The 11,139-nt window shown below is 43.3% G+C and overlaps 2 protein-coding genes and 3 non-coding genes across 5 annotated transcripts in view; 4 read left to right on the forward strand and 1 right to left on the reverse strand.

The window, feature by feature from the left end:
* The window catches only part of dram1 (DNA-damage regulated autophagy modulator 1), a 66,745-nt gene that overhangs the window by 38,254 nt on the left and 17,352 nt on the right, over window positions 1–11,139 (forward strand). The window lies entirely within an intron of this gene.
* Window positions 1,236–10,623, forward strand: ttll1 (tubulin tyrosine ligase-like family, member 1). The gene is made up of 9 exons (XM_071905704.2): window positions 1,236–1,348; window positions 1,590–1,798; window positions 1,947–2,127; window positions 2,735–2,872; window positions 3,011–3,119; window positions 3,399–3,542; window positions 4,187–4,273; window positions 5,569–5,732; window positions 8,055–10,623. Exons 1-9 carry the CDS (start codon window positions 1,236–1,238, stop codon window positions 8,182–8,184), a joined length of 1,275 nt encoding a protein of 424 aa, XP_071761805.1. The 3' UTR covers window positions 8,185–10,623.
* On the forward strand, window positions 5,874–5,960 carry trnay-gua (transfer RNA tyrosine (anticodon GUA)). Its single transcript is given in 2 exon segments — window positions 5,874–5,910; window positions 5,925–5,960. It is a non-coding gene; the product is annotated as a tRNA-Tyr (tRNA).
* On the forward strand, window positions 6,353–6,439 carry trnay-gua (transfer RNA tyrosine (anticodon GUA)). Its single transcript is given in 2 exon segments — window positions 6,353–6,389; window positions 6,404–6,439. It is a non-coding gene; the product is annotated as a tRNA-Tyr (tRNA).
* Window positions 7,653–7,739, reverse strand: trnay-gua (transfer RNA tyrosine (anticodon GUA)). Its single transcript is given in 2 exon segments — window positions 7,653–7,688; window positions 7,703–7,739. It is a non-coding gene; the product is annotated as a tRNA-Tyr (tRNA).

Consider the following 11,139-nt stretch of genomic DNA (forward strand, 5'->3'; position numbering starts at 1 on the left):
ATCTGTTTGGAAAACATTTTGAAAAAATCACATCTGGACCAATGTTCCCTCTTAGATGATAGTTTGTTGACCTACATCTAATAATCTATGACACTGACCACATTACATTAATATCTTGTCAGTCCTTGCTCCATTTTGTTTAAAGAAATTAGTTGATAGAAGTGGGTTTAGTGGTTTTGGTGTCGCATGATATTAAATTCTGGGCCATAGTCTACTCTAGGGTTTACTACATTGACGCCCTTGTAAACAGGCGAGGCTTTTGTCTGGGAGTAAGAACAAGGGTTTCCATAGACTGGTACAGTATGTAAACTATCTTGACAGTTAAGTTTAGGGTCTTTGATATTTCTAACAAAGACCTCAGTGTTTTACATTTCACATACACACTACCATTTACTCTATGTTCAGTTTGTCATTTGTCAAAGGCAGGTCAGCAGGTTCAGGGACCATTGCATGCATAGAAAGTGCGACACTGACCCCTACTGGTGAAGAGAGGTAATACTATCCTGCAATGACGTCAATGCGTCCTCGGTTGCTAGGTTATTTACCCGGAAGAGCCAAGCCCACAGCAACGTCCTTTCATGTTTTTTCAGTCCTTTGTAATATATTCTTCTCTAAAATTGTAATTATTATGCAATGGAAACTTTGTAAGATCTGATCACACATAAATAAATACAAGTACTTTTAATTTATTGGGACTTTTATTGTGAAGAGTAACATTTTGACCGTGGGAGCGTTTCGTCATTGTGGCTAGCTTCACGACGCCTGGATCAATAAGTGTAACGCTCGTTAGCAATGAAATTGCTCTCATGCAAACAGTACTTCGGTTTTAGCTGGAGCTACCGGTGATGCTGACAGAGGATCCCTCCGCTGTGTTTCGCTGTGAGGAGAACGACAGTCCGAGCAGACCGCATCACTGGGTGATGTCCGCCCAGCCTCTGCAGCAGTCCAGGGAGGATTCTGCTACCTGCTAACTTAACTTAGCCAGCCCGGCTAGCTCATGCTGATGACTGGCTGTTTCCTGACATTGACTTGCAGGTAGGGGACCAGAGAGCAACCCGAAGCAATGCAAAGCCCTTGAATCCACAGAAACTGCATGACATGTCTCTCTCTCTCTCTCATTCTGTATGTGTGTGTGTGTGTGTGTGTGTGTGTGTCTTAATGCCCATCTGTCTCCCTATCTGCCTCCCTCCCTGTTTACCTGTTGTGCTGTGTGCTCCACCCTAGTGGGAGGTACCATGGCCGGTAAGGTGAAGTGGGTGACAGATATTGAGAAATCGGTGCTCATCAACAACTTTGAGAAAAGAGGATGGACTCAAGTGGCAGACACCGAGGACTGGAATTTCTACTGGTAGGCTTGGCATCTAAATCCTGCCATGAAGCATGTTTTTCAGTCAGACCCCATCCTCTGCAAGCACCATCCATAGAAACACTCCTGTAGATCTATAAGGGGAAGTAGTTTCACATCACATGGGCTTTTATAGATCCTTCATATATCTATTAATGTGTAATAATCAGTGAGTTTTAGGCCTCCTGACTCACTGTGTCCCTTTCGATCGCCCTATTGTAAGTTCATTTGAACTCTTGTGCAGGATGAGCATCCAGACCATCAGGAACGTGTTCAGTGTGGACACCGGCTACCGCCTGTCAGACGAGCAGATGGTCAACCACTTTCCCAACCACTACGAGCTGACCAGGAAGGACCTGATGATCAAGAACATCAAGCGCTACCGCAAGGAGCTGGAGAAGGAAGGCAGCCCGCTGGCAGAGAAGGACGAGAACGGCAAATACATTTATCTAGGTATTAGAGGTCCGGGGGGAGGGGTGACTGTCTCTTTTTCGCTATTTATCTCTCTCTCTGATTCTCTTTCTTTCACTGACGTGCAAAATAGAGAGGATGCATGCCAGAGCTAAATGCGTTTTGTTTTCTGGTCCGTGTCTTTGTGCAGATTTCGTCCCTGTGACGTTCATGCTCCCCGCGGATTATAATCTGTTTGTGGAGGAGTTCAGGAAGAGTCCGTCCAGCACCTGGATCATGAAGCCCTGTGGGAAGGCCCAGGGCAAAGGCATCTTCCTCATCAACAAACTGTCCCAGATCAAAAAGTGGTCCAGAGACAGCCGCACCTCCACGTGAGTCACCATCATCATCATAACACACACACACAGCACTTCCTACCAGCTGACTCTTTACATAGATTTGCATGGTGCTGCATTTTCTCTTTATCTCTCTCCAGTCAAAACGAACAAATAGACGTTTGTTTTGAAGTCCTATGCTGCTCACCCTGTTCGGTTTAAAGCTAAACCCTCTTGTCTCGTCTGATTGAACTGCTAAATAAACAATTCTCAACAAATCATCATACCTTTTATTTGAGGAGGGAGTCGAATGATCACACTCACAGGGAAAAGAGTTTTGAATTCAATTCCAGAAAAAAATACATTTTAAGTTACAGTTTACAGTTTAAGTTTTAGTATACAGAAATAATCTACTTTGTAAGCATTCAGTTTTTATGAAAACATCATAATGACTATTCACATGAAACTAGTGAGCTTGCTGGACTGATATAATTCACAATAATTACTCATCTTGAAATGCAATACACACTCCAATGCAGAGCAAAACAACTGAACCAGAAATACCAGCTGTGTGTTTTGCTGTGGGTTGGCACCGAATGACATGTTTTAGTTTATGCACATAGTCCATTGGCTGATTTGAGGATGCTTATGCTTTTGCCCCTAGGTTTGTAGCAGCCTCTAGTGGCAAGGAGGCCTATGTGATCTCCCTGTACATTGACAATCCACTGCTGATCGGAGGGAAGAAGTTTGACCTGCGGCTCTATGTTCTGGTGACCACCTATCGGCCCCTCAAATGCTACATGTAAGCTCACGACTCAAGACTTTGGACTTTAGACCATTATATAAACCAAATGTGCAGCCAACACGATTGTGATCCCAAATTATACTGTAATTGCACTTGCACTTGTTGGGGTTTTGACGTCTTTCTTCTGCCTCTCAGGTACAAGCTGGGCTTCTGCAGGTTCTGCACAGTGAAGTACACGCCCAGCACCAGTGAGCTGGACAACATGTTTGTTCACCTCACTAATGTGGCCATCCAAAAACATGGGGTAAGTCTGTATTATGGCTGGTGGGGATGCATAGGGTCGACCATGTACTTTTTATGACACTATAATAGCACTACCATACTGGAATAACCGCTAGTGTGCCGATAGTGTGAAGTGATTGTAGTGTGTTAAATGAGCTTTTATTATTACTACATTTTAGAGACATTGAATGATAATGTTCCTTCCCAAATTGACCTATATGGCATTTTGGAATAGAAGTCTTTACACATCAAACTGCAAAAAGCTAGTATTATCTAGTTATAATGTGTGTGTTTATTGCAGGATGACTACAACCATGTCCATGGAGGCAAGTGGACGGTCAGTAACCTTCGTCTGTACCTGGAGAGCACCAGAGGGAAGGAAGTCACCAGCCGACTGTTTGACCAGATCCACTGGATCATGGTGCAGTCGCTGAAGGCCGTGGCTGTAAGTGACACAGAGGATACCAGGTCTCCAAAATCACACATCCACCATTTGAAAATATGTGACACTTAAGCTTTCATAATGATTGACAGCACAGAATTGCGGTAGTATAGTAGTGCGGTAGAGTAGTGGTGTAGCTCCTTGCCAGTGCCACCCAAAACCATATTCCAAAAATATTGTGATATGTATGGGAGGTTTGGTTTGCAATTTTACTCTGTTCCTGTTGTGATACTATTTATTACTATTAGGCTTTCAGTGATTTCTGTCTGACACTTTAAAATACAAAACTCTGAAACCATCAACATGTTCCTCTATTTGTTCTTCACCACAGCACACCCAACTCCAAGCACACTTCCCTTTTCTCCTAAATGATCTGATTCACTTCCCCTTTAAGGCCACAATATGTGCGTGACATTTTGTGACGATGTACCTGGGCTATATTGCTAACAATTAGTTTTTCTTTGTACTTTTGTTTTTCCTGCTATATCTTCCAGTTGATTATTTGGTAACATCCTTCCCTGCTGAATTCAACATCATCAGTCTCTATTGCCTTAAACATGTATCATCACTCTTAGGTTACTTAAGGTCAGTTCCTCTAATTCCTAATTTTGTTTCTCTCTCTCAATCTTACTTTCTCTCTTTCCTAGCCTGTGATGAACAACGACAAGCACTGCTTTGAATGTTATGGGTATGACATTATTATCGATGACAAGCTCAAGCCATGGCTCATTGAGGTACGAATTTCAAGTGGAACACACACACACATGGACACACACACACACTCTGTAAAAAGACCTTGCTTTTCTTGCCTAGCTCCCGAAAACACCAGTTGCACAGTTTCCTAAGCCCAGAGACACTTTGCATGCTCGCACAGTGAAACCAAGTCCACGTTCCTTTCTTCTGAGTGTCGAGCGAGTTTGAATGCCCTCGAGGTTGATTTTTGTGTGTGTGTGTGTGTGTGTGTTTGGACTTGTGCCTCTATGTATTCAAATGTGTGCTGAAGGTGTGTCTTTAACCCATTCAGTGTATTATTCCAGCCGACAGACATATACACTGTGATATAGAATCCATCTGGTATAGTTTTAAAACTGAGGATGAAACCCATATATAACAATACAGGCTGGTGTTTATGATGTGAGATACCATGCATCTTAAAATAGGCCACCTTTATTATCTTTGTGTCATGTTGTTATATTCTGAATCATTTGCTTGTTATATGCTTGTCATATTTTAGTGGACTAATTTTGACAGCCATACCATTAGAATCAGTTGCTGGGTTTCCAGGCTAGGTCTGAGCTATTTCTGTTCACAGACACCAATCCGGTCTATTTTGGTTGACACAAAGTGGTTGTAGGGCATAAATGTTCCTCAGTGTGCATCTGAGCAAATGTGTGCCATAGACCTAGTCAGGAATACTTTCCTTCCTGCAACTTAGCCGCCTCTGTTATGGTCATAGGGTGACATAGTTATTTTCTGCTGGTATACTCAGGGTCAGAACTGCCTGCATGCCAAGTGGCAAACTTTCATTAACATGTAATGGATAAGAACAGCTGAGCAGCTTTCCGTCTTTGCCATGGTGTAAGTGTCTGCACTCTGGGAATTGTGTGTGTGTGTGTGTGTGTGTTGATATGAAAGCTCCTGCTGCATCTTGCTCTAGCACCCATATTAATCTTCCTTAGAGTATGTGTCTGTGTTCCTCTCTGTTTGAATGTGTGTTTGTGTGCATGTATTTACATCCAGTCCACAGCGGCTGCTGCTAGTACATTGGCAGTATGGTCCATTTCCTGCCTGATAAGAGTTCCCTATGGGGACAGGAGGAAATTAAACAGTGAGCCTCATGCCTGCTTGGATCCTACAGTACAGAACAGAACAGTGTGCTCTGCTAGGCAGTGAACTTAACTAAGGTTCATTCCAGCCTGAATTTCCAAGCTTGTAAATGCATGTATGTACTCGTATGCATGCGGATTGTTGCAAAAGTCCTAACTATTGAAATTTAAGTGTCTGTGTGTGTGTGTGTGTGTGATCCCAGGTCAACGCGTCTCCCTCACTGACCTCCAGCACAGCCAACGACCGCATCCTGAAGTACAACCTCATCAACGACACGCTCAACATCGTCACGCCCAACGGCGACATCCCAGACTGCCGCTGGAACCGCAGCCCGCCCCGAGAGGCCCTGGGCAACTACCAAGTCCTGTGAGTGACACCCGCTTCTCTCAGTCCCCAACCAGAGAGGCCCCGCACCCGCCAGAGATATCCGCCAGCAGTAAAGGCTTATGCTTGCCTTCTCCAGTTACAACGCTTGACCTGTTATCTTCCCGGTGTATTTGCCGGTTCCCTTCGATAGCTCAGTTGGTAGAGCGGAGGACTGTAGTGGGAATGACAGGCATCCTTAGGTCGCTGGTTCAAATCCGGCTCGAAGGAACTGCTTTTAAAAGCGTGAAATGATGGTATGTGTTGTAGAGCATACAACAGCAGCTGAAAACAAGGTAGGATTATAACAATTCTGCACAAGAGACTCACATAATAAAGATAGCAAAACAGAAAGAGAAAAAATAAAGAGACAAAATGGGGGAAAAAAGGCAATGACCGCTTTCAGACAATGATGCTTGTCAGAGATGAGGAAAAAACAGCTTTTGAACCCACTCTATTGTGGTATGTGATTAGGATTAACATTAGCCACAGCCAAAACTGAGCGTATAATAACACCTATGCCCAGGCTACACAAAGAGCCAGAGGCCAGTTTGTAATGCGCAAATGAAAGGACTGGAATTGTGAGCAGAAATCCATGCTAATGACACCATGTGCACCAGGTCCCTTCGATAGCTCAGTTGGTAGAGCGGAGGACTGTAGCGGTAATGACAGGGATCCTTAGGTCGCTGGTTCAAATCCGGCTCGAAGGAACTGCTTTTTGTAACCTTTTTTTATGATGGTATTTGTTAGGCTAAAACAGCAGCTGATAAACAGTAGGTATAATATCACCTACATGAACTGCGACTGGATCCCAAAGGGGTGAAGTTTATTTGAATAAACTACTGTAACAACACCTGCATCCCCTCCACCCCCTCCTCCTTTCTGCTGTGACCAGGAAGGTGATGCCCATACCGCCATGTTGCTGGTCAGGATACTTGTCTTTCTCTCTCTCCGTCTTTCCATGGGAGAATTCTGGCAGCTGAGTAATCTATATGGAGAAGTCTGGCGACTTAATACCTTGCTTACTGGCACACACACATACCTCATAAAATGTAAAAGTACCTCATAAAATGTAAAGACTCTTTCCAAATCGTTAGGATCCATTGGAAACCACAGATTTTGGCATGGAGCTCGTAATGATGTTCTCTCACATACAAACGCACCTCAGATGTGAAATGACATCACTTTTAGAATTATATCTGTTGACAAAAAATAAAACCTTCCATTTTCATTTACTTTACTTTTTTGATTACATCTTATATCTTATTACATAATTGACTATACCTTTTAGAAGACATCTATTGGCATTAGGCCATCATCAACTGACAGATATCTTGATACTTTAAATCTATGAATAGTTTTAGGATGCACCCCAGGTTCCACTGTAGATGCAATGTACTGCACACTATCACAAAAAGACAGAGCTGCTAATGCAAACTGCAGTGGAGAAGTGTTGTGGCAGTGGCAGAAATCCTCAAGTCATTGGCTCAAATCCAGTCTGAAGGAGCTGCTTCTGTTAAACAAACTGTTCTAACATCTGGTCTGCACAAGCGGGCATCAACCCCTATGCATGCGCTCTTGTCTAAGCAAGCTTACCATATGCTTGTTTATTGCCGATCAGCAAACAGTCGTTACCTTAGTGACCAAGCTGTTTCTCTCCGAAACTATTAGCATATTTTTTACCATCTTCCTTTCAGCTAGTTGGCCCAAAGTTGCTTGAATTGCTGTCAGATGTCGTCCATTAATGCCAGTTTGGTGAGAGCTGAGTCTGATCCATATATATTTGCATAGGTGCTGAGTGGTTATTCTTACGTTTTCCTCGTGTCTGACTCTACTTTGACTGAAAGCAATCACCATTTTGCATCTATATTTTGTTATAAGTTTAAGTTCATACATACTGGCAGTCACACTTTTAAAAGCAGTTCCTTCGAGCCGGATTTGAACCAGCGACCTAAGGATCACTGTCATTCCCACTACAGTCCTCCGCTCTACCAACTGAGCTATCGAAGGGACCTGGTAAATCAGCGACAGAGCAGCGGCTCATGGGTCATGCTTTGGGCAGTGTGCACACAGGGGTCCTGTGATAACAGGCGCCCCTCTCTGAATAGTATAGAGACAATAGGGTGAATAGTGTGTGTGTGTTCTTACCGAAGGGGTATGGGTCGTGCAAAAAACTGTGTTTATACAGCAAATCCGTATGAAAGCAACACAAGGGAGTAATGGGAATTCCCTTCCACTCTCTCTCTCTCTCTCTCTCTCTGCTTACTGTCACTCTCCCTCACTGTCTCTCCCCGACTCTGATTCCCCTCTGCTGTGCGCCACCAGGTACGACGAGGAGCAGGCGCTGAGCGAGAACGCCGAGCGTGACCTGCGGAGCCGCTCGGGCCAGTCCCTGGGGTCAAAGGGCACCAAGGGGGGCGCAGGCCTCCGCCCCGCCGCAGCCACCTGGAAGTGAGGCGCTGCCACCGACCCATAATGACTTCCTGTGCGTTATGACGGGGTCCAGTGGGACGCAGGGGGATAAAAAAGACCACCCAGACGTTTTTTCTACCCCGCCTATCCGATGGAGGACTGCTCCCTCTTTCCCCACATTTCACTGACAGACGCACAAGGAGCCAAAGACCCAGAGAAAATCAAACCGCATGATATTATGGACCGACTTCTGTTGGAGCGACGTGGTGACATCTGGAGAGTTTTAGAGCCAGAGTTTGTGGCTGTTTCTATGAAAGTGTAACCAAAACAGCAAAAAACGATATTGGTGGGGTTGAAGGTGAGCGAGAAGGATTGCAACGAGCTGAACTATGCATGATTACTGAGTACTGACACTTTAACCTGACATAGCACACAGCTGCTAATAAGAAGAAGAGCCTCTGTGAGATACTGTAGGAAACCTGCGTCATTGAGTAGTAGAGAAAAAAAGGGGTTAAACCCAAGAGCACCGTAAAGGATATAAAGATAGAATTATGGATAGGCAGTCGGTCCGTGTAGAATTACAGTACTACATGTATATAGACCATAAAATAGAGTTTAATAATCTTTTATACGTTAATTATTCAGTATGTATATGCAGGGGGATTTTCAACAAGATTGATTGTATTCAGTGCTGAACCTTACTGCACCTTGTTTATTTCAGCTGCTTAATTATTTAATAGATATCCCACATTGCATTTTGGGGTTGGACCGTTGACATCATATCTGCAGCATATCTCAAACCTTTCTAAAAAAAAAACAGTAATATGTGTTGGGAATATATGCATACTGAGCTATCACTTGTTTGTTTCCCGCGACGACTGAAATAGCAACATGTTACGAGCGGTTATCAGTGATCATCCCTTTTTAATACACTAAGTATTAAGCCATTTGGTGTTGTTTTTGTTTTTACCAGAGAGAGTGTTTCTGCAGCTAGATGCTGACTCTCGTATGTCAGATGGTTTTTTTTGTTGTTTTTTTTACAGCAAGAAACGTTCCTGATGTTCATTTCATTTTATTCTTTTCCATTTTAATCTCGATTTGGAATCAGAAACAAAAGGAAACTACTCCCCCTGTCAGTTTATGAGCTTTATGAGATTTCAATTGTAACTGCTGAAACGACGGAATCATTTTATCGTTTACTGTCACTTTAATGTGGTAAGGGGCCCTATAGCCTTGCCCATAAAATACACCTAATCTGCCCGGATTTTAGATTAAACCGAGGTCAGCCCTTCAAAAAGGCAAACGACCTCTACTCCTGTGTTCCCGCTGTTACCACGGCAACAAAGTACCGTCTCTGCATGGCTCCATTCCATGACTTTGAAGGTTTGACCCCACCCAGTACTGCCACCCTTGGTTTGGTCTGTATGTTTAGGTAACCACCTTAGTCTGGTAGTATCAGTAGTCCTACTCTTTGACCAAGCCCCTCTCAGACTACAGGACTGCCTGAACTGGTAGAGGCTAAACGTATGAAGGCAAGGTGTGAGCGTCATGGGAGAAACCGACTGTAGCGCTGATCTGTGGTAGTCAGTGTTGGGCAGAAAGCCATATATTATTGCTAGAGACCAAATTTACTGAGAGCTGAAATAAACCCTGAGGTGCAGCCAGACTACTTCAAGTGAGGAAATGGATGCACCTCAGTACTGCGCTAATGGTTCCCATCACTGGCTTAGTTTAGTGTGGTTATATACACTTTAGGCCGATGTATCGAGGCTTATGTCGTATACACGAGTGAAGAGCTGCGTCTCGTTTTAGCTTTGCAGTAATGAGGGCTCTCCGAATGAGAAATTCACTGTTTTGCTTTTGATTTTAGTCGTCCTTTCAATAAAATATCCATATTGGTGCTGCCTTTCATGAATAAATGTTCAATTGAAAGCGAACAAAATGCCCTTCCAGGAAGTAGGCTATTGTTTTATAACCTTATTTTGATGCCTCTTGATTGTTTTGCTTACAAAATGTACTGATAATTTATTTACAGTATCTTGTGGTGTGTTTATGTGTCAATTACAAGAAGGAGGGATCTTTTGTAATTTGTGAACAATTCCCAGTGCCTCTCAAACTGACCTGCATGTGATGAATCAAATATAACAATTTGGAGATACTACATATGAATGCGTGCATTATGCAACTGTGCATCATATATATTTCTGTTAGAATTACAGAACTAGTTCACAGGTGGCTTCTGTTTGGGTAATGAAGAGTTCTATATTTGCAGTGGGGAGGTCTAAGTATGGAGAGAAATACGAGACAATTTTGAACCTTCTATTTCTAAAATGGCATCTCTCTCTCTCTCTCTCTCTCTCTCGCTCTCTCTCATAGAAGCTGAATTTGTGTTTGCATACTGTGGTTATCATTTGCTTGAAACATTGATGCATGGGGGAAACACAGTCCTGATAGCTACATTATCTTCTTTTTAACAACATTTTACTGCACCACTTGAGTTCACAATTAAACATCTGCTTCCACTGCTACACTGTTCCAACTTTTATATGATCTATGATGTTAACAACCTCTGGACTTCTGAACTCAAGCACCCTAGGTCAGGGATCCCAAAACTTTTTTCATATGAAAGACCCCCAAACAGATAAGCATTACACTACAGAACCACAGTTGATAAGACTGCATCCCATGTAACCTCATCTTAAAATATTCTTGTTTATAATATGACTTGGGGTGACAACAACAGCAGGAAGAGTGACGCCTATAATCAAAACAGTCATCCTAATACATTCTCTCACTGCTAACTTCTAGGAAGTTAAACCATAATGAAATCAAACTCTTCCACATCTTGCTGGCGACCCCCTGGAAGCCTCTTAAGGACCCCTGGAGGTCCCCAGACCCCACACTGGGAACCACCGCCCTAGGTGTGTTCATAAAGATTAGAGTGCCCCAGGTTAAAAAGTAACCAAAGGAACTTTTTGAGGGATGTGACGTCAGACAG

Source organism: Centroberyx gerrardi, chromosome 24, assembly GCF_048128805.1.
Source record: "Centroberyx gerrardi isolate f3 chromosome 24, fCenGer3.hap1.cur.20231027, whole genome shotgun sequence".
NCBI lineage: Eukaryota > Metazoa > Chordata > Actinopteri > Beryciformes > Berycidae > Centroberyx > Centroberyx gerrardi.